This window comes from Bufo bufo, chromosome 1 (assembly GCF_905171765.1).
Source record: "Bufo bufo chromosome 1, aBufBuf1.1, whole genome shotgun sequence".
NCBI classification, from domain to species: Eukaryota; Metazoa; Chordata; class Amphibia; order Anura; family Bufonidae; genus Bufo; species Bufo bufo.
The window spans coordinates 153,380,515-153,404,984 of NC_053389.1; the positions used below are offsets into that span (position 1 = coordinate 153,380,515).

At 42.6% G+C, this 24,470-nt stretch overlaps 1 protein-coding gene and 1 long non-coding RNA gene across 3 annotated transcripts in view; one reads left to right on the plus strand and one right to left on the minus strand.

Moving 5' to 3' along the window:
• LOC120999810 (nicotinamide/nicotinic acid mononucleotide adenylyltransferase 1-like) overlaps positions 1-24,470 on the minus strand; it is a 56,128-nt gene that overhangs the window by 25,665 nt on the left and 5,993 nt on the right. The window contains exons 1-2 of one of the 2 annotated variants that reach the window (XM_040430803.1): positions 5,356-5,584; positions 853-1,026 (exon numbers count right to left, since the gene is read on the minus strand). In XM_040430803.1, coding sequence (XP_040286737.1) covers positions 853-1,026; positions 5,356-5,533 — 352 coding nt within the window. In that variant the 5' untranslated portion in view covers positions 5,534-5,584. Of the gene's footprint in view, positions 1-852; positions 1,027-5,355; positions 5,585-24,470 lie in introns of those variants that run through there. The other variant, XM_040430812.1, reaches the window with a different exon arrangement.
• LOC120999835 lies at positions 10,477-23,697 on the plus strand. Its single transcript, XR_005778657.1, has 6 exons — positions 10,477-10,950; positions 14,181-14,243; positions 15,490-15,569; positions 20,781-20,911; positions 21,311-21,377; positions 23,073-23,697. It is a non-coding gene; the product is annotated as an uncharacterized LOC120999835 (long non-coding RNA).

Genomic DNA, 24,470 nt, shown 5'->3' on the forward strand with positions numbered 1-24,470 from the left:
CCTCAGGATAAGTCATCAATATCAGATTGGCAGGAGTCCGACACCTGGCACCACCACCGATCAGCTGTACGGGGAGACATCCTGAATTATATTCCAGAGCTGCACTCACTATTCTGCGGGTGGAGTCGCTGTGTAAACACATTACATTACTTATCCTATGCTGATCTTGAGTTACAGCCTGTAATAAAGAGTGAGGCTCTAGAGTACAAAACAGGTTGTAAATCAAGTTCAGTACAGGATAAGTAAAGTAACATACTTATGTACACAGTGACACCACCTGCAGAATAGTAAGTGCAGCTCTAGAGTATATTACAGGATGTAACTTAGGATCCATACAGGATAAGGACTGTAACATATGTACAAAGTAACTTCACCAGCAGAATAGTGAGTGCAGCTCTAGAGTATAACACAGGATGTAACTCAGGATAAGTAATGTAATGTATGTACACAGTGACAACACCTGCAGAATAGTGAGTGCAGCTCTAGAGTATATTACAGGATGTAAGTTAGGATCAGTACAGATTAAGGGCTGTAACGTATGTACACAGTAACTTCACTAGCAGAATAGTGAGTGCAGCTCTGGAGTATATAACTTAGGATCAATACAAGCTAAGTATTTTATCAAAGTGACCACACTTAAATCTATATGTAAAATTAAATTCTAAAAGCTGGTGTATATATATATATATATATATATATATATATATATATATATATATATATATATATATAGTCAGCCCCTCCATTTTAGAGACTGTGCAGGGCTCAGTGTCCCCTTACAGATAACATTTTCTTACATGTCTGAATGATTGTATATTGCACAAGGAACCAGTGCTGCATGTATTACTTTACCTGTCCCATGCAGGTAGTCACGTGCCAATTCAAACAGTCGCAGGTGCATCATAGTGATAGGGTTAAAAGAGCCCGTAGCCAGGAGGACAACCTCCACCGGCTCATCTGACTTCTCCATCTCTTCTGCCGAAAACCAGGATGTAAAGTGGATGGGATTAGGTTTTCTTAAGCAATCTATAGAGGAAGAAGCCAAAACGAGAAGACTGAGCTGAGTCATAGGCTGTGAAATGTCATAGATGTATTTTATATATGTATAGTATATCACTGGAATCAGCTCCAATATACCATAAAGACATCCATCTAGAATCATCATGCAAACATAAGGACGAGTGTCACATCTACTCAGACTTCCTTTACATATCTCTCCCTAACACGTGTTGGGACTGTACAACATTTTATTTACATTTGGTCACTAGGACCATAGATGTCCCTGATTTACACGTGTTATAAGTTCTAAAATTTAGCATTTATTTCTTGTCCTTAAAATGTAATGAACACTACTATTAAAATAATCAGCTATGCATACTGGATACATATATAAATAGTGCCAGTGATACTGTTTCCTGAGTTCTCAGTGTTGCCAATAGAGGGCGCTTATGACCATAGGCTGTTTAAGGCTCTCCTGCCTGTAATTATAATGCCCCGATACTAGGTTGGTGCGCTCTGTTATTAGCACAGTGCGCTACTTTCAACAGCGGACGCCCTAACCCCTGAACATGTCGGGGGGCATATAGCGTGTTTTAGCCAGCTTATGCATGACTAGGAAGGGATCTGTAGAGGATACAGAGTGAGAGAGTGTACCTTATGAGGGCGTCCGCTGTTGAAAGTAGCGCACTGTGCTAATAACAGAGCGCAGCAACCTAGTATCGGGGCATTATAATTACAGGCAGGAGAGCCTTAAACAGCCTATGGTCATAAGCGCCCTCTATTGGCAACACTGAGAACTCAGGAAACAGTATCACTGGCACTATTTATATATGTATCCAGTATGCATAGCTGATTATTTTAATAGTAGTGTTCATTACATTTTAAGGACAAGAAATAAATGCTAAATTTTAGAACTTATAACATGTGTAAATCAGGGACATCTATGGTCCTAGTGACCAAATGTAAATAAAACATCTACTCAGAAGCACAACAAGCTGCTTACCTTTGCAGCTGTATCATCTCCGACTCCTGCCGGGTTTTCCTTTTTCTTCCAGTATCCCCTGTTTGGCCACTGTCAGTGTCAGTGTCATTAGATTTGATACCCAAAAGCAGTGTATTCCAGTGCCTCAGCCACTGACACTGAGGACTACCAACCTGACAATTCTCTGACATAGGGTGGTGAAATGAACCCACAGTGGCCGAGCAAAGGAGGCTAGAGGAAAAGTGGTGCAGGAGTCAGTGATAATTTGGCTGCAAATGTATACCGCCAGTTGAGCTTCTGTAAGAACCTGGCAGGTCCTCTTTAAACTGGTAACGGTAATTTAAAAGGGTTGTCCGGGTGTTTAAAGGGGTATTCAGGTTATATGATGTTATTCCCTATCCACCTGTTAAAAGGGTACTGATCTGAGAGCAAAGTGGCTGAGTGGCCAGAAGCACCATGGTGTAGGGAAATTCTGTGAAGGAGCCACAGGGCTTTTTTCTTTTGCTGCAAGCAATCCAATCTGAGGATCACGAGGGTCCTGACAGCCGGACCACCACAGTAAGTGATGGTAAGTAAGAAACCAGCTCTTCATACAGAACTTGTAATGGTAGACACACTTTTTCAAAACAGTATAAATAAATGAAATATTTAAAGGGCATCTGTCAGCAGATTTGTACCTATGACACTGGCTGACCTGTTCCACGTGCACTTGGCAGCTGAAGGCATCTGTGTAGGTCCCATGTTCATATGTGCCCGCATTGCTGAGAAAAATGATGTTTGCATATGTGCAAATGAGCCTCTAGGAGCAATGGGGGCGTTACTGTTACACCTAGAGGCTCTGCTCTCTCTGCGACTGCCATGCCCTCTGCACTTTAATTAACGGGGCCAGGCAGTAAAAATATCATAACGCCTGGCCCCATCAAAGTGGAGAGGGCGTGGCAGTTGCAGAGACAGTGGAGCCTCTAGGTGTAATGACAACGCCCCCATTGCTCCTAGAGGTCCATTTGCATATATTAAAACATAATTTTTCTCAGCAATGTGGGCACATATGACCATGGGACCAACACAGATGCCTTCAGCTGCCAAGTGCACATGTGACAGGTCAGCCAGTGTCATAGGTACAAACCTGCTGACAGATGCCCTTTAAAAACTTGACTGGTGATTTTTTTGTTTTAGGGAGAATTTGTTTCTTAAATGTCACATTATGAGGAATGCGACCATAGTGGCAGAGAAAGGGTTACCTGTGCTCATGGCGTAACATGGGTGCTGTAATATAGCCTGCTCAGTATTGTTACACCATTTACTGTACTAAGTAACCACACTGACCCTGCATACAACACATCGGATTGAGAAATGGGAATGAGGTTAGAGGTAAGAAAGTAACTTGAAGGCTGCCAATATTGTGCAATTATTTCATTACAGCAGAAGGATTGGGCAAGCAACAAACCACAAAGAATCACACGCATAAAAAAATAATTAAAAAAAATATCTAAAGCTCGCTGGAAAAAAATACCCCGGACAACCCCTTTAACGTGGTATATAGCTGTGTATGGAGGTTGCAGTTTTTGCTTCCACACAAAGACCAGTCATTGGGCTATCATCCTCAGGCATTTCCTTTTTTGTTAGAAGGATCCCCAATGACATGCTGATCACAGCTTGTTTCACTGCTCGGAACCCAGCGATCATCTATGATCTGTAGAGGAACTAGTGTTCAATTTCCCTACAGCACCACTACAGGGGAAATAAGGAATTACACAATTCTCATTGAACTGAATAGGCAGCCCATGTAATGCACAGATATGTTGGATCCTCCAGAGTGAGAGCAGCTCTTTGTAGCCATTCTCAGCTCTTGTTAATAGTCGAGGGTCCTGAAGTCCCATTCTATGGTCTATAATAAGTTCACTGCAAAGTATGTACAGAACAGTAAACCAAAGGATTTGTGGACTCGTCTGACTCTTTATGTAGACTTCGTCTGGGACAATTTTTTTTTATGATTGCATTCTACTCATTTGGGGCTAAAAATCTTTTTTTAAATTGGTCTTTATTAAAAATATTGAGTCGTTCTGTCACAAAGGGTTAACTGTTTTTCTAGCTGTGTGCATCCTACTTTCACTTTTGTGCCCTCATCTAATAACTCTTATCTTTAAATTACTTAAAGCCCTATTACACAGGCAGATTATTGTTAAGATAATCGCTAACAACCGTTCATATGAGCGCTCAGTAGTGATCATGTGGCAATCTAATACTGCCACCGAGTACCAATAAACGATCAAGTGCTCGTTGATCAGGATATGTTAACATGTTCAAAAATCCTGGTTTGCCGGCAGCAGATCACACAGTGTAATAGGTGCTCTGTTGCCGGCAAACAATAAGACAGTATAGGGACGAGCAATGCATTGGCAATCGCTCGTCCCTATACCGAGGAGGAGATCACTGCATGTAATAGCAGCAGTCTCCTCTTCTAGCGAGCAGGCGATTGACGGGACAATCGTCTCCTCTATCTGCCCTTGCAATAGGGCCTTAAGAGGTCATAAACACTTATTTAAGCCAAATTCTTATCAGTAGGATAGGGATTGAGCTTTGATGAGTGTTTATAAGGTCTGAGAGCAGAGATAAGGAGCCCGTCTGCTCCCTGCCTGATGAAGCAGAGAGAAAATTCAGCTCTGTACAGAGAAAAAGGACTTCATATTTTTAATAAAGACCAATTACAAAAATAATTTTTTAGCTAATAATGAGTACAACGCACTAATAAAAAAAAAATGCCTCCAAAAGTTGTACATAGCCTTTAAACTGTGAAATACAAGCCATGTTTTTTTTCAGACAAAAACAAGTGTTAAAAAATATTGGGGGACATTTATCAATGCTCTTAACACCACAATTGTGGCGTAAAAAAGTCACAACATACTGGTGCATGGCATCTGTGCACCATAATTTGCGATTTTTTTTAGCTCCTTGGCACTTTTCTGAAGTGCTGAGGAAAAGGGGCATGGCTTCGCGCCGCCGAAGCATTTACCATAATATTCAACAGAAAGTGGCGGAAGTTATAGCTAAAGTCTACGCCAGCTTTGGCCTCTTAACAAATCAGTCGCAGTGCAGGGAGATCAAGTCTTGATATATCTCCCTCATTGTGTATAGTATTGCATCTCATCTCCATTCACTTCAAAAGAGCCGAGTTGCAATACCACAGGCAGCCTGTGGACAAGGGTGGCTTTGTTTTAGAAGAAATCCTGGACAATCCTTTTAAAACGTTTGGAATGTGACTGAAGTGATATTGAATGATGAGAACAACTATCTGTCCTGCGGTCATTTGATCAGACAATGGGCAAAAATGAAAATGACAGAAATAAAAATAAATACAATAACATAAAACTCACCCTGTGCCCACTGTGAGCTCCTTATGGTGGTGCCACCCTGAGGCAGTATTACCAAGCCCCTGATCAGTGTTTGCCTGTGGTTACTATACCACCATGTGCAGACATTACTGGGGTCCCTGTGCCTGCACTTGGAGAGTCTGAGGCATAGGGTTAAAACTATTCTGGATAATCCCAACATAAGAACCTGGGAGGATGGTTGACACCAAATCCAGGGTGCTATGGCCTATCACTGATAAAATAAAAAGAAGAAAAATGCAAATGATAAAAGAAAAATACAAATCAATAAACGTAAATAAAATAAACAAAAGCAGTGTCTAAATAACAGAACAATGGAAGGGGAAAGCAAAAGTACAGAAAGTAACCAGAAAATGATGCAAATACCTGAGTTACAGCATGTATTACACTGCAGAGCTGCAATCACCATTCTGCTAGTTGCTACTGGAAACAGCAAGCACGTCGAAAGACACACCTTAAAAGCTTATCTAAGCCTCTGTAATACAACTGCACAGTTAATTTTTTCCAGCACAGTGCCTCAAGTAAATGTAAATCACCAGAGTAAGCACTATACAGTCGTGGCCAAAAGTTTGGAGAATGACACAAATATTAGTTTTCACAATGTTTGCTGCTAAACTGCTTTTAGATCTTTGTTTCAGTTGTTTCTGTGATGTAGTGAAATATAATTACACGCACTTCATACGTTTCAAAGGCTTTTATCGACAATTACATGACATTTATGCAAAGAGTCAGTATTTGCAGTGTTGGCCCTTCTTTTTCAGGACCTCTGCAATTAGACTGGGCATGCTCTCAATCAACTTCTGGGCCAATTCCTGACTGATAGCAACCCATTCTTTCATAATCACTTCTTGGAGTTTGTCAGAATAAGTGGGTTTTTGTTTGTCCACCCGCCTCTTGAAGATTGACCACAAGTTCTCAATGGGATTAAGATCTGGGGAGTTTCCAGGCCATGGACCCAAAATGTCAACGTTTTGGTCCCCGAGCCACTTAGTTATCACTTTTGCCTTATGGCACGGTGCTCCATCGTGCTGGAAAATGCATTGTTCTTCACCAAACTGTTGTTGGATTGTTGGAAGAAGTTGCTGTTGGAGGGTGTTTTGGTACCATTCTTTATTCATGGCTGTGTTTTTGGGCAAAATTGTGAGTGAGCCCACTCCCTTGGATGAGAAGCAACCCCACACATGAATGGTCTCAGGATGCTTTACTGTTGGCATGACACAGGACTGATGGTAGCACTCACCTTTTCTTCTCCGGACAAGCCTTTTTCCAGATGCCCCAAACAATCGGAAAGAGGCTTCATCGGAGAATATGACTTTGCCCCAGTCCTCAGCAGTCCATTCACAATACTTTCTGCAGAAGATCAATCTGTCCCTGATGTTTTTTTTGGAGAGAAGTGGCTTCTTTGCTGCCCTTCTTGACACCAGGCCATCTTCCAAAAGTCTTCGCCTCACTGTGCGTGCAGATGCACTCACACCGGCCTGCTGCCATTCCTGAGCAAGCTCTGCACTGGTGGCACTCTGATCCCGCAGCTGAATCCTCTTTACGAGACGATCCTGGCACTTGCTGGACTTTCTTGGACGCCCTGAAGCCTTCTTAACAAGAATTTAACCTCTTTCCTTGAAGTTCTTGATGATCCTATAAATTGTTGATTAAGGTGCGATCTTAGTAGCCACAATATCCTTGCCTGTGAAGCCATTCTTATGCAACGCAATGATGGCTGCACGCGTTTCTTTGCAGGTCACCATGATTAACAATGGAAGAACAATGATTTCAAGCATCACCCTCCTTTTAACATGTCAAGTCTGCCATTTTAACCCAATCAGCCTTACATAATGATCTCCAGCCTTGTGCTCGTCAACATTCTCACTTGAGTTCACAAGACGATTACTGAAATGATCTCAGCAGGTCCTTTAATGACAGCAACGAAATGCAGTGGAAAGGTTTTTTTGGGATTAAGTTAATTTTCATGGCAAAGAAGGACTATGTAATTCATCTGATCACTCTTCATAACATTCTGGAGTATATGCAAATTGCTATTACAAAAACGTAAGCAGCAACTTTTCCAATTTCCAATATTTATGTAATTCTCAAAACTTTTGGCCACGACTGTACAGACAACAAACATTAGGGAATTTTAAGAAGGCTTCTTAGCTGAAATCTTTATAAGTCAATGTTCAGCTCTTTAAATAGGCCTTGAGACATGACTCGGATAATAAATAAGCCAGCACCTTATCTGCAGACAGCTGTTTTGGGATGACTACCCCTCATCAGTGCAGAGAGTACTGGCTCTGCATTAGAGGCAAAGCTTGTTAAGAGCTCATTTGCATCCCTTTCTTCCCAGAATTCCAGAGGAGCATGTATGGCCTATAAGTCTTGTCACATCGCCGAAGGCGCTCTCTCCCCAAGGAGAGAGAGTACCCCCCAAATCCTGACTTTGGCCTCTCACCCAGTTAAGCTAGTACTCTCTGCTCTGCACTGATGAGGGGCAATCACCCCGAAACAGCTGTCTGCAGATGAGATGCTGGCTTATTTAATATCCGAGTCATGTCTCAAGGCCTATTTAAAGAGCTGAACATTGATTTATAGGATAGCTGCCTTACATCTGGTGGCATGAGAGGCAGAGCTTGTTAAGAGCCCATTTGCATCCCTTTCTTCCCAGCTAAGAAGCCAGCAGAATGGTGATTATAGCTCTGAAGTATAATACAGGTTGTAACTCTGGATCAGTACAAGGTAAGTAATTTCCAAATATAAGGACATACTGATGTAAATCTCTATGAATGTGTTACTATGACGGGATGTTCATACGTTGGTGCTATATAACTAGTAATTATTATAGTGTGTGAAAAGCACTGCATTGTTATTCCTCATATTTAGTGTTGAGCGAGCATGCACAGCCGAACTACCGTTCGGCTCGAGCATCGATATTCTCGGCACATCAGAGTGCTCGGCCAAATACTGCGGGTGCTCGAGTACAATTTAATACAATGAAAGTGAATGGGAGACCCGAGCATCAAACCAGGCACCCCCTGCTCGGAAGAGAAGAGGGTTTCTGGTTCACAAAAAAAGGTTAGAAATTGATGGAAACCCCATCAAAATGGTTTGGAAACAGCATTAAGAGGATAGCTGGATGCATCTTGGACTCCTATTATCTACGACATACAATAGACAGCCACACAAAGGCTATATGCCAACAGTCACATATGTGCAAGCCATGAATCTATCCATGAGACAGATAACAGGCTGAGTCAGCATACCTTACAATGGCAGCCTTGTGCACTGAGACATTCCAAACCAGCTCTCATATGACAGAGCCAGTAAGCCTCAAAGTTACTTCAGATCTGTTAGATGGCTTGGGTGGACCTGCGCACCTAGATCAATATCATTAGAGAGACAAAAAGTTTTCTGATTGTCCTAACATAATATTCAATAACCTTTCTATACAGTTTTGTCATGTAAAAACTAATTTGCATTAACATGGGCATATGGGAAAGACATGCAAATGAGCAGAATGTGCCTTGTTTTTCAGCTGAAAAACAATTTGCATGGAAAATGTGCGATCTACTCATGAACAGCGCCATCTATTGGTTTCATAGTCTTATGACAAGAGTAATAGTATTGTCATAAGACTATGAAACCAATAGATGGCACTGTTCATGAACATGGAAACAAAATACCTTTGTGTGCATGAGCCCTTATGCAGAGATTACTTTATACTTTGAACTGTGCCATTACATGTTAGAATTGTGCATACCACAAATCAGACACATTTGGTGTCAGTATATACTGGGCTTTTTTTGCATGCCATTAAAAATAATACAAATTATTTTTTTTTTTACCTGTGCAATGATTACTATATACTTTGAAATGTGCCATTATTCACTACAATTCTATATTCCATATGCTATGATTTAAATACACTTGGTGTCAGTATGCACCTCTAGTATTATATTCACTATATTTAAAATAACACACACCAACCACAGTATTAGGCCTCATGCACACGACCGTATGCATTTTGCGATCCGCAAAAAATACAGATGACATCCGTGTGCATTCCGTATTTTGCGGAACAGAACAGCTGGCCCCTGATAGAACAGTACTATCATCCATAATGTGGACAATAATAGGACATGTTCTATTTTTGCGGAACGGAATGACCAACATACGGAAACGGAATGCACACGGAGTAACTTCAGTTTTTTTTGCGGACGCATTGAAATGAATGGTTCCGTATACGGTCCGCAAAAAACACGGAACGGACAGAATATACGTTCGTGTGTATGAGGCATTATACATAGATCACTATACTTTGAACTGTACCATTACATGATGAAGTCACACACACACAAACTTTCAGCTCTTTTTAAGCACTATGGGGCACATTCATTAAAGACCGACGTTTTAGACGCCGGTCTTAATAAAGCCCCTGCGCTGGCGGTGGATCCGCCGAAGTTATGAAGAAGCAGCACCGGCCTCTCCATAACTTCGGTGCATCGAGCACCAGTTCTAAACGTAAGACAGCTTCCGAGCCGTCTTACATTTACAATATTTTTATGCCTAAAACAATGTGCGTAGAAAATGTTGAATGAGACAGGCCTGCCGGGGCGAAGTCGCAGATAGCGGCGCAACTAACCACTGCGCCGCCATCTGCGCCTGAATTACACCTAATTTAGGTGTATTTCAGCTTAGTAAATGACCCCCTATGTATTTCCTTCTTGAAATCAACATTTCAAAATTTAGTTATGTTTTATTATCTACTGCATTTCCTGAAATCATCTGCCTGTGGATGATACTAAAATAAAGGACGACCAATGGAAAGTTATGAAGCAAAATCACTCCCATCATTGTGAATAAATAACCAGTGTGCCAACAGTAAAAAGAGGTGGATTCTCCCAACGTCATTAATGGAGATGTTTTCCAATTGGACAGTTCTCCAGTGAATTGTGGTCATTTCAGCCATACGGCTGAGTGAAATAAATTTATAGTGAAAACTATCACAACCCTGCAAATCTCCCCCATCTATGGCCCCATTTCACTGGCCTTTAGTAAATACAATACCCGCCTAGGTCCACCAGGGGGCTCTGAATACAAAAGGCCTCACAGTCTGAACAATGGTCCCACAGTGCAGCTGCCAGATTCCCACACATCACATAGCTCGGTTGAATACTTTTGTTTGCATCCAGCCAAAGCACAGAGATGTTACTCCTTGCCAGGACCCTCTCCTCCCCCTCTCAAAGATGCCATGCTGCCTGGTACCACTATCATCTCTTAACAGCAATCGCCATGCTCCTGTGGGTGGTTCAGTCTCTGGCTATCACGGTGATGGTCTGTGTAATAGTCACTAACTGGTGTGTAGTCAAGAGCACCGAGTTTTTAAAGGGTGTGATCCGTAAACTCTGGTAAACAAGGCCTGGAGTCAACTGTGAAGAACTAACTCCCTCTACATTTACGTCCCAACTGCATCCAGAGAACAAACACAGCGGTTACACGGCCTGGCTAAGAAGAGCACAAAGGAGTGCACGGAAAAGGGAACGGAGGAGAGTGGGGAAGTTGTTGTCTGCGTAGTACTGGTCTGTACAGGTGAGTACAGCATGACACTGGATATGTTTAATCAAATGTCCCCTAGTGGTCCTTGTAAAATTCTGTAACTTTCTAATAGAATTTGAGCCCATTTTGAACATCTCTGCTTGTTGGCAGTGAATGAAAACATTCTTCTTTACATCCAGAGGATTTGTTACAACTGTATATAGTTTAGACAATCCTAGAAGCCCTTTGGACTCCAGACTGATACATATTTGGCCATGTTCACATTTTGTTTTCATTTACATAGCAAATTCTGCTTCTAAATAGAAGTGTGGACCTGCCGCGTACTCCAGCATCCAGAGAACAAGCACATCTGTGGGGTGCACACCTGGAACACACATCTAGCTTACGGGTTCCATACCTAAAACGACTTCTTAAATCAAGGCTAATTATTACTGTGGGTACATGGACGATTTAAAGGGGGTTCAATGGGCTTTATTGTATGTGAACAGTAAGACTCACACAGTAAGGAACACATCTGCAGAGTTCAGTTTCAAGTTTTAAAGTGGTTTTCCAGTTAAAAAATTAATTACCGAAGTTATTCAACGAAGTCATGCGCGACTTTACGAATAAGTAACTTCGGCTCATCGGAGCCCATACATTCTTAGGCTCCATTCACACGTCCGCAAAATGTGTCCGCATCCTTTCCGCAATTTTGCGGAAAGGGTGCGGACCCATTCATTCTCTATGGGGACGGAATGTGCTGTCCGCATCCACATTTGCGGATCCGCACTTCCGCATCCGTGCTTCCGTTTCCGCCAAAAAATAGAACATGTCCTATTCTTGTCCGCAATTGCGGACAAGAACAGGCATATTCTATTATGTCGGCAATGTGCGGTCCGCAAAATGCGGAATGCACATTGCCGCTTTTCGTGTTTTGCGGATCCGTGACTCCGTGTTTCCGCAAAACACATTGCGGACGTGTGAATGTAGCCTAATACTGTATAGAGATGAATCTCCGTACTGTATTATTCCGAAGTTTTGACCAAAACGACTTCGGACGAAGCATCTGAAGCTCGCTTCGCTCAACACTAGATGACAATTCTTTGGTCAAATCTGCATATGTTACATGTGGATTCTGTGGCGTATTGGCGCAGATTTCACCCTCATGAACTACAAAAGGGTAAAATCCTCTGTGGAAATCCGCAACATAAATTGCCATGCGGTGGCTCTGAAATCCACATCACAGGTCAATTTACGCTTCATATTGTTTTTGCAGCTTGTGGATTCAAATTTTTTAAATGTAATCCACTTTTGTCATCCTGTAAAACGCTGTGGATTTGCTGCACGCAAATCTGAGATGACAAACTTGCAGTTTTGAAGGGTCAAAAAATCTTTTGATATGTCATAAAGATATATGTTAAAAGTTTAGATAGGTGGGGGTCTGAGTGCCGAGACCCCCGCCGATCACTAGAACAAGGAGAGAGAAGCGCTTGTATATCACACTCTATCCTCACTGCAGAGGACGGATCAAGACGGACCCCTACACCTCCATTCAGCCTGTCTAGCAATTGCTGGGGGTCTCAGCACTCAGACCCTCATCGATCAAAACTTTTAATATGTCTCTATGACACAAGTTTTTTGAAAACTCAGTGACCCATTAAGTCCTGTATGGAGGTACCCTAAATGCTACGGTTTACCACAGACTACACCGACTGCATTGTAAAATATGCAGATTTAAAATCCACATTGCAGGCCAAATGATGTGCAAGAGGGGTTTTTTAAAGCCAAATTTTAAAGACTTTGCTACTGTATACTGTGTTAAATTTCCAACACGCAAGATCACAGCTGGGCAATGGAGCTTTAGAAGCAGAACCTGCTATATGTAAGTTAGGGCTCATGCAAACAAAATGTATTTTTTCCCCCCGTGTCCATTTTTTTTGCGTATGTGGAACAATGCACTTCAATGGGGATACAAAACAAGCCTAAATGAGTCTGTGTGCATTCTGTGTCCTTATGGTCGTTATGCAAGAAACAGAACATGTCCTATTATTCTCTGCATTATTCTCAGCCTATAGGAAAGAGAGAAAACAAGCCATGGTGTGTTTTGCGGTCCGCAAATCGCGGATCCGCAAAACACGGATGGCGTCCGTGCGCGTTCCGCAATTTGTGTAACGGCGCGGACATCCTTCAATATAAATGCCTATTCTTGTTCGCAAAGCGCGGACAAGAATAGGACGTTATATTTTTTTTGCGGGGCCACAGAACGGAGCAACGGAGGCGGACAGCACACGGAGTGCTGTCCGCATCTTTTGCGGCCCCATTGAAGTGAATGGGTCCGCATCTGAGCCGCCAAAACGGCGGCTCGGAGGCGGACCCAAACAACGGCCGTGTGCATGAGGCCTTAAGGACAAGGATAGGACTGTTCTATTAGGTGCCGACCATTCTGTTCTGCAAAATGCGGAATGCAGACGGCATCCGTGTTTTGCGGACTGCAAAACATCCAACGGTCATGTGCACGAGCCCTTATGTAGTAAAGTGATTGCTGTGCACAGAGGTTTTTCTGGAAAAGCTGTGTGACAACCTAAAAGGCTGCATTCATAGATAACACTAGGTTTTCACCCAACCACAACAACAAATCTGTGATTCAATAGATCTTTATGCAGCACTACCAGGGCAATGTCACAATATATAACTAAACAGATTTAGTATTCAGGAGTTTGGGAAAGCTGGGTGACAAACAGCGATGGCTAACCTCCGGCACTCCAGCTGTGGTGAAACTACGACTCCCAGCATGCTCCATTCATTTCTATAGAGTTCTGAGAACAGCCAAGCAAGTGTACATCTTGGGAGTTGTAGTTTTACCACAGCGGGAGCGCCGGAGGTTAGCCATCACAGGGTTATGGTAACTGAAGCCATAAGGGATGTCAGCTTTCTGTAGCAGAAGAAGGGGTTGATGGTGGGAAAGTCACTGCAGAATTGTACTAGAACCATGGGCGATTAAGAACCGGACAAGTGTCATGGGGTCCAAAGGGAGAAGGGCAGTATTATAGATGACACAGTAAGGAACGAGCAGGGAGCCGAGTTACATTATTCATGGGCAGGAGATCAGGTGACGGGCAGGATGTTCCACTACTTTATAAGTCACTGCTTCTACCACCTCAGCTGCTGGTTACCCCAAACCCACAAACCCAGGCTGTGAGTCCGAGACATATTTACTACATCAGCAGCATCTACTGCCGAGCATGATTATTACCAATCTTGCTTGTTTTCTCTCTTTCCTATAGGCTGGTGGCGGTGGCATTCCTAGGGGTCGCCCTGATCGTGCCTCAGGTGTATACACTTTTCAGGTCTGTATAATTCTTTTTAATTGAAGGGGTGGGGGGGGGGGGCGACAAGAAAAGTGTAATTTTGCCAAAAAGAATATATGTTTTATGCCCATCTTAGTAACTATAGCATGAATGCATTAAGGTAACAATGCAAAGTAAAAATACATTTTATATTACAATGTGACAGCTCTATAGCTAGTATATAATAAGGTTTAGAAACCATGCAAATACCTCCCAACTGTTACACTGTCATATATGCCATAGTGCTCATCTTATATGGGAGGGGTCTTACCTGTCCTCCCAGCATGACTTGTGGTCCTATATAATCTTGAGATGATCGACCCTACGGCCTGTCCCATAGCTCTATCTCCTGCTCACAGCATCCTCCATGATAAACCTAAGTGCTACATACTACAAGGTATAAAACCTTCATAAAGATGATGCAGTAAATAGGAAGGCAGCACTATAACACATAGGACAGTGGTGGCGAACCTATGGCACGGGTGCCAGAGGCGGCAATCCGAGCCCTTGCTGTGGGCACCCGCACTAAGGCATATGGTGTACCAATAAGCCTTACACTTTTCCTGCCATTAATCAGCGCAGGGCGCACTATGAACGGCACAGGCAGCGCACTGAATGTAGGCAGATTATTATAGCTAAATTATAAAGTACATGGAAGATATACTGTATTGGTATTCAGGGTAAATTGCCATGTTGGCACTTTGCGATAAATAAGTGGGTTTTGGGTTGCAGTTTGGGCACTCGGTCTCTAAAAGGTTCGCCATCACTGACATAGGATAAGCTCTACATTATCTCCACCATGGTACCCCATCCCAAGTCCCATGATTGGTGCAAGGCTTTAGAATAGGTATAAGACATATATTATAAAGTTGTAACCCCTTTCTGGTTGGAGCCAAAGAATTGATCACCTTAAAGGGGTTATCCATTTTAGGTAAGCTCTTTGTTAAAAGGATACCACAATAATAAGCTGTATGTAGGCAGATGTCCAGCTTCTGGGACTAACTCTGGTCAGCCAACATTGGTAGGAGAATTCTTTATGAATAGGTTATGATAATTAGAAATTGTCAAACCACCTTAGTGGTCCTACTGCTCCTAAGTTCACATACTACGTGACTATGGGGGCTACTGCAGTCACTAGTTATATTACTCACTAACTTTCATACCTCCTGACCTGGCCTTTACAATGATTTGGGTTCTTTTTCCAATGCAACGGAACAGATAACAATATCTATGATTTGCTCCACAGGCCAAGCTCTTCTCGTTTTTGCGGCCAACCACTTCTCAACAACCTGATCTGCAACATCATCTTCAGCCTGTTCACAGCAGGTGAGGTTCGTCTACATCATTAGCATGGCTCATATCAGCAGACTGGGAACTGGCCATGTAAATGTGCTAGTTCATCAGGTTATCCTGTCATTCATGCAGGCACCACCGATCCTGGCTTCTGGGCAGCAGATGACATAATTGGGTGGGGGCAAGCTTTTTATTTTTACTATATCTTGATGGGTTCTAAAAATGATGAGAGACACAGAGAGAGACTACCTGTATTAGGCCCTTTAAAACGTAACCTTTATTTGATTGCATTCAATGAAATTAAAACAAAAGTAACTAAATATGTTAAAACTTTATTGCAGAGTCATCAGGGGACAAAAGACATTAGAACCCCAAGAATAACTTAAAGCCACACATAAAAGTGCAAGAATTACATCTTTATTAGTCAATATAAAAGACAATGACAACAACAATAAAATGCAAGGAGTGTTGGAATGTAGAACAGAAGACATATTGCTTGTTACGTAAGAAGCAAAATTATGAGAATGACAGAATACAAGAAGTGATGTAACTAGCAGTGCAAAAAACAGAGACCCACTTATACACCTGACCAAAATCAACAAGTGGCACAATACAGACAATAAAGTACAGACCAGTTTGGGGAGAGCCAAAAGTCCGTATACGTTTCGCTGGTGCGCTTCTTCCGGGGGGCGTGCTTTACTGTGTCCTAAATTCACATATATATACATATACATACACACACACACACACCTAAAGAATTATTAGGAACACCATACTAATACGGTGTTGGACCCTCTTTTGCCTTCAGAACTGCCTTAATTCTACGTGGCATTGATTCAACAAGGTGCTGATAGCATTCTTTAGAAATGTTGGCCCATATTGATAGGATAGCATCTTGCAGTTGATGGAGATTTGAGGGATGCACATCCAGGGCACGAAGCTCCCGTTCCACCACATCCCAAAGATGCTCTATAGGGTTGAGATCTGGTGACTGTGGGGGCCATTTCAGTACAGTGAACTCATTGTCATGTTCAAGAAACCAATTTGAAATGATTCGAGCTTTGTGACATGGTGCATTATCCTGCTGGAAGTAGCCATCAGAGGATGGATACATGTTCTCATTCTGTTTACGCCAAATTCGGACTCTACCATTTGAATGTCTCAACAGAAATCGAGACTCATCAGACCAGGCAACATTTTTCCAGTCTTCAACAGTCCAATTTTGGTGAGCTCGTGCAAATTGTAGCCTCTTTTTCCTATTTGTAGTGGAGATGAGTGGTACCCGGTGGGGTCTTCTGCTGTTGTAGCCCATCCGCCTCAAGGTTGTGCGTGTTGTGGCTTCACAAATGCTTTGCTGCATACCTCGGTTGTAACAAGTGGTTATTTCAGTCAACGTTGCTCTTCTATCAGCTCGAATCAGTCGGCCCATTCTCCTCTGACCTCTAGCATCCACAAGGCATTTTTGCCCACAGGACTGCCGCATACTGGATGTTTTTCCCTTTTCACACCATTCTTTGTAAACCCTAGAAATGGTTGTGCGTGAAAATCCAGTAACTGAGCAGATTGTGAAATACTCAGACCGGCCCGTCTGACACCAACAACCTTGCCACGCTCAAAATTGCTTAAATCACCTTTCTTTCCCATTCTGACATTCAGTTTGGAGTTCAGGAGATTGTCTTGACCAGGACCACCCCCCTAAATGCATTGAAGCAACTGCCATGTGATTGGTTGACTAGATAATTGCATTAATGAGAAATAGAACAGGTGTTCCTAATAATTCTTTAGGTGAGTGTATATATGCCTCTTAATTGGTACCAATTAAGTTCTAATTACCCAATGGGCGTCCCCGTATTAAATCAGAGTGCCAAACGACGATGCCGATATCGCGAGAATAGAGCCGCAAAGAACATGCATACTGACAGCGCAGATATCGCGAGATTCTAGCATGAGAGCCTGCGGTAGGGTCACGTGATCGGACACATGACCGCAACTCAAATCACCCGCTACACCTACTATATAATTTGTAGATAGCACGAGATTGCACCATGAGATCACATGACTATGTCACATGATCGGATATGCGATCCCAACTCGAATCGCCAACTCCACCTACCACGTAATTTGTATATGCTAAAAGAGGCGAGGATCCCCACGCCTCCCAAGCCTATTATTCAAAGAAGGGATTGGCTTAAAAGACACCAAGGATTCAATAAATAAACCCACCGTATTGGCACCCATTATTGCATTATTATTTCTTTTTTTTTTGTATTTTACATATTTCTCATTATCTACTATCACTTGTGGTGGTGGGGGTGCGGGGGTCTTCTATTCTACATTCCAACACTCCTTGCATTTTATTGTTGTTGTCATTGTCTTTTATATTGACTAATAAAGATGTAATTCTTGCACTTTTATGTGTGGCTTTAAATTATCCTTGGGGTTCTAGGTATGATCACACACGTTATGCTACTTTTTGTATCTATGGATGTTTGACTACAGACATTAGCAAGATTGACATGCCAATCTTGCTAACGTCTGCAGTCCCCTGATAACGCTGATAGCATAGCCAAACAGGTCTGAAGGGCAGTAGCTTATTAATTGCTATGTTAATAGCACCACTATTGTTGCACACTCAACTAGGGCTCTGGTTTTTAGAATGAATGTGTGAGCTAGAAATGGGTAGTGAAGCGAACAAGTAGGAGCCTCTAACCTCCTAAATTATATACAGTGAGGCTATCAAACAAGTTGCCTCTAACTCAGAAACTATTAGGATGAAGGTGCAATAAGGTTTTAACACCTTTAGGTACTTTCACACTAGTGTTTTTCTTTTCCGGCACCGCGGTCTGTCCTAGGGGCTCTATACTGGAAAAGAACTGATCTGGTATATCCCCATGCATTCTGAATGGAGAGTAGAGTAATCAGGAGGTCTTCAGTTCAGTCTTTTTGACTTTTCAGGACGGAGATAATACCGCAGCATGCTGTGGTATTATCTCCAGCCCAAAAAACTGAACCCTTGCCTGAATGCCGGATCCGGCATTTTTTTCCATAGGAATGTATTAGTGCCGGATCCGGCATTCAAAATACCGCAATGCCGGATCAGTCCTTCCGGTCTGCGCATGCGCAGACCTTTAAAAATGCGAGAAAAATAACTACCGGATCCGTTTTGCCGGATGATACTGGAAAAACGGATCTGGTATTGCAATGCATTTGACCTGCATTTGCATACAGTTTGCCTGATCAGGCAGGCAACGGAACTGCCTGCCGGAATCAAACAACGCAAGTGTGAAAGTACCCTTAGGGTACTACTTTCACACTAGCGGCAGAACTGTTCACCCTGTCGGATCCGTCCTGCCGCTATTTCGCCGTGCCGCTGCTCCATCCCCATTGACTATAATGGGGACGGGGGCGGAGCTCCGGCGCATCACGCGGTGAGAGGCTGCCGGACTAAAAAGTCGGACATGCAGTACTTTTAGTCCGGCGGCCTCTCGCCGTGCTGCGCCGGAGCTCCGCCCCCTGTCCCCATTATAGTCAATGGGGACGGGGCGGCAGTCCGGCGAAATAGCGGCAGGACGGATCCGACAGGGTGAACAGCTTGTCGGATCCGTCCTGCCGCTAGTGTGAAAGTAGCCTTAGTTAGGGTACTTTCACACTAGCGTTTTTCTTTTCCGGATCACACCGGAAAGACGAATCCGGCATTTCAATGCATTTGGAAGACTGATCAGGATCCTGATCAGTCTTACAAATGCCATCAATTGGAATACGTTATGACGGATCCGGCAGGCAGTTCCGGTGACGGAACTGCCTGCCGGATTCCTCTGCCGCAAGTGTGAAAGTAGCCTTACCTCTGTTTCTGTTTCATTTAATATAACCAAAGTTTAAGTTTTAAAGGGCCTAATAGCTAATGCTATACTTATAAATTAGAGATGCTTGGCAAATACATTTTGTACAAAATTATTTGAGCCCGTCTGCCGCACGTCAAGGCGATCTCTGTAAGACTGGTTCCTAACACTAAATACTACCTGTTATGTGCCATGACGGCTACCATACAATTCAGGGAGTGTAGGTTCCACATGCATGCTTGGCCCGCTTTAATTTCTGTCATCTTTGGTGCCAAAATGGCCTCCATTATATCCAAGGAATGCAGGTACCAACATGCATGCCGAGCCCACTCCACACCATGTTGGTACCTGCATTCCTTGGATATAATGGAGGCCATTTTGGCACCAAAGATGACAGAAATTAAAGCGGGCCCAGCATGCATGTGGAAACTACACTCCCTGAATTGTATGGTAGCCGTCATGGCACATAACAGACATGGCAATGTCTTTTGCCTCCTATCTACATGGACGTACATTTTGATGATTCATACACTATCTATTGTCACTATAACGATAAAGTTCACTGTTTTTATGGATATACCATTACCACTTTGGAAACACATTATCAGATATATAGTGGTTGGATACATCTTAATAAGGTCATCACTGCACTTAATTTTACGCACAATGTGTATTGGTATTTGAATACGTAATTGATCACAGGATGTTGATATGCTAATTTGTCACATGATTTTGTATTTGAATTTTTATTGGTCACTAGATTATTTGATTGCTATTTAATGTTGGCACATGCTTGTATACCTTTGCTTGAGAAAGGCACAGTTGTGAGCTGAAACGTTGCAATTGTTCCACATGGGTGAATAAATACATCACGTCTTTTCTCAAGTCTTGGAGTGCTGTCCGATTTCATACGTATATTAAGGGTGAGAAGCTAATTCCCTTGGACCTTGCACCTGAGCCCTGGTGCAGCCGAATTTATTTTTCTCTATATATATATATATATATATATATATATATATATATATATATATATATATATATAATTTCTTTGAGTTTATATGACAGAAGGATGATCTCACTGAACCATGGACAATTACTTATCATGAGGTTGAACAGTCAGACCAAAAAGTCTATGAGCCACACCTGAATTCTTCAGATCTCCCTTTCGAGTTACTTTGGTCATTTGGCTTCCAACATTTCCAGTCTAGGAGAAAATGGTGAGACAATACAACCATAGGCAGCAGCTTGGTTGTAAGGTGGGTGTCAGAGCCTGATCTGTGATGGGCCACTGAACATGATCCCAATGTGTCAGTCCTTGTTCTGGTAGACGGGTGCTGACTACGATGGTGAGTGTAGGAGGAAACAAACTGCTACCCTGCACTGACAAGTCTACCTTCTATTGCAGCGTTTGCACTCATCCTCATTCTCGTGGAGCCGTTGCCATGCTGGCTGAAGTCACTTTTCCACGCTTTTGGGGTGGCCTCCTTCATTGAGGGGATCTGCACTGTCTTGATCTCATCACTGGCGGCAGAATGTGTAAGTTCTCACGATGCTGATCAGAACTCAGGAATCATTACATGGAGATGAACTATTAGTCAAGGTTTAACCTTTACAGAACTAAATCTATAAGGAAATAGGATAGTCGTCTAGTCTGGCTCTTATGGATGGAAACCTTCCCCAGCATGAAGCTTGAAGCTTCTAGGCTCAATATAAAATGATCCCTGCCCTAACTAACATGTGCCAGTTTTCTGCCTCATTATCCATAGTATTTAACCCACCACTATATTGCTGGACATCATTTTTGCCATTCTAGGTAAGTTGAATAACAAACCCTGTGAGACCTTTTATAGTAGCAATAATGGTCATCATCCAACCTTTCCAAAAACCTGTAACGTAGAGACAGACTATAAAGCTGGAGTCTCCCTTCTTCTGCAGGCCATAAGCACACCAGCGCTGTACCACCTGTCTGTGGTGCTGTCCACCATCAGTGTCCTATCCACAGGTATGTACACACCTACCACTATATACACCCACACACTGACATGATGATACATGCGTTATCCCTCCCAACTCCACAGCCCACCTGCTATAAAGCTTCAGGTCATACATAAACTGAGCTTTGGCTATCATTTATGGTTGCAGTTATGGGGGCTCTGATTTCTGCTTCATGTCATTATTATTGGCATCTTGACACTTAAAAGAATTTCCCAGAAAGATGATTTTTATGACAGGTTTAATGTGATCTTCTGCCTGCGTCCCCATGACAACACTTCCTGTCCTGACACCCATCTAATGTCATAGGGACACTGGGACATTACACTAAGAGCTTTTTCAAGTGACCATGTCCCATTGTCCATCCCAAAAAATGCCCAGCTTCCGTGTGTACTCACTCACAAACAGAACATGGATACATTAACCCCTTCAGCAACCTGTGATTTTCTGTTTTCATTTTTTACTCCGTGCCTTCCCGGAGCCATAATGTTTTTTTATTTTTCAGTTGACATAGCCGCATGAGGCCTTTTTTTGCTAGTTTTTGTTGTGTTTCTTTTCACCCCCATAACTTTTTTATAGTTCTGTCTATAAAGCTTTGTGTGGGCTCATTTCTGTGGAGTAATCTGTAGTTTGTATTAATACAGAGTGTGTATGACTTGATCAATTTTTAGAATTTTTTTTTGGAAGGTGAAGCAATAAAAAAAACCACACTCATTTTGATTAGAGCGTTCACCATATAGGATACGTTTATATTTTAATAGTGCAGGCGTTTTGGGACATGGAAATGCCTATAACGTTTGTTTAAATTATGGGAGAAGAGGAGGGGTTTGAATTTTTATATATATTTTTTTTAACTTTTTCTTTAGCTCACCCTAGGTGGCTATAACAAGCAATCATTTGCTTCTCCAATACATTGCAATGGATTACCACTGCAATGCAGCTATAAAATCCTTGGTCTCTTCAGGGACACCAGGGCTTTTATACAGATGCAACAGTTTCCTCGATCTCCGCACGGAGAAGCTGCTGATGCGCTGGGACCACAGTGTTCCTAGGGAAAGCTGCTTCAGGTGCTGTGGTCACAAATGACCATTGCATCTGAAAGGGTTAAACGTCTACAATCAGCGTTAGTCCAGTGTGTAACTGTATCAGTTAGACCTTGGTGGCATCTTTATTCGATATTCCATCACAAACGAGTTAAAGGGGTTATGCCATGATTTACGCAAAAAATAAGAATCAAACACCATATAGTACCTGAAAATCTTTTTCTAACAAACCTACAACCAGGCCTGTACGGCACATGGATCCAGAGATCCCCACATTGCCGTGCTAGATTTATTTTAGGCAAATTGCGGTCCCCAATGCACGGAAAGGCCGTGTGCATGAGGCCTTATAAAGTGAAAAATCCAGTACATGCAGTTACAAAAGTATTCATATCCAGGTGTCCATTTGAAAAATGTAAAATATTTTTCATGGCACAACCCCTTTAAAGAAACACTTTTGCCTGCAGTGAATGTGCCACATAGTAGAACGTGAACTACTGCTTTTTGTTATCACCCATTTTGAGCTGGTAAGAAAAATCCCTCCACTTTATGTCACAAACTCTGTCGAGAAAACCTTTAGACTGAGGCACATTCACAGGAGTGACAGATCAGTCAATTCTATTACATGTATGAACTATTTTTTTTTTTATCGTTTTTTAATGCAGTGTTTTTCCTCATCGCTGGCCCCTTTTGGCTTTCAAACTTCATCTTCCCTGGGATGGTCCTCAGTAAGGAGTCTAGAACGGGCATCTGCTACGAAGTAGTGACCTGCTGCCCGTGCACATGGCACGTCTAAGGAGTGGAAACTGCACTGGTTTATAAAGAACGACTGATGGAAGAAGAGGCGGCCCGAGCACAGTGAGGACAAATGCACCTCCTCGCCCTGCAAATCACTGCACAAAACCGGCAGAACAGAGGAGCATTCAGCTTCTGTGGGAAACAAAGGGGCCTTCCCACTATGGAGCTGGGGAGAGCGATTTCTAGCAGCAGCCACAAAGGGGGAGATGGGAGGGGGGCTCCTGGCTGCCTCAGTCTCCCACTGATTGGCAGCCTCTGTGCTAGGACTTGTTGGCCGGGATCCTACATAGACAAATTCAGAGATTAGTGAGCAGAAATAAAGGAGCAGAGGAAGAAGGGGGGGGGGGGCATTTACTACTGCAGCAGATCAGAGACAAAGCGAATGGCTGAGAACCTGCACTAACACAGAGGCATGCCGATATACGGGGGTATACTAATCTCTGCGGTTTAGAAGCATTTCCCATTTACAAAACAGTAACTAAAAAATGCATCGTCATTATGGTGTGAAAAATAACAGTAATTACGCCACAGCCTTACAAGTGTGCAGCTTTATAGTCTAGTTTATTATATCTGTCCTAGGAGCTAAAAATTAGCAGTGGGCAAAAGGAACATCAAATATGGATTGCACAGCTATTTACATGAATAACCAGAAGATGGCGCTGTTGTAATGGCAGTTTACATACAGAAGCTTAGGCTGGATGATAAACTTGGTGCATGGCTAGACACTTTGGGGTCATGTACCACTGTCCTAAGCCAGTTTTTTTGGCTAGTGACACCCTCGCCATAGACACTGCCCCTGTCGCACATCGCTTGGTCCTTGACCATAAACCAAAAAGGTCAAAACACACTTATTCTAGGGGATCGATATCTTAAAGACTCATTGCTGTTTCCAAGGTAAATAGGGTTCTAGGAGGCTCATTTTATTTTGCTTATTATAACACCCATTACATGAATAAAATAAAACATATGGATTTCTATCATCATCATGCACTTCTTAAGGTCATATACTTGGTTCCTAATAAAATAAACTTACAAAAATGTAGACCTATGTGTTCTTATAAGTTTGTTACATTGGTGGGGTCCCGCCACTGCGAAGGTTGTGAATAGGCCCCTCCCCACAATAAATATATAAATGTACATGTAGCCGCCAGCAGATTTAGTCACATAAATAAAAGGCTCAGAGACATTGGGGGTCATTTACAAAGCTTACGCCAGTCATTGTTTCCCCTCTGCGCTGCAGGAGGATGCACCTAATTTAGGATCAG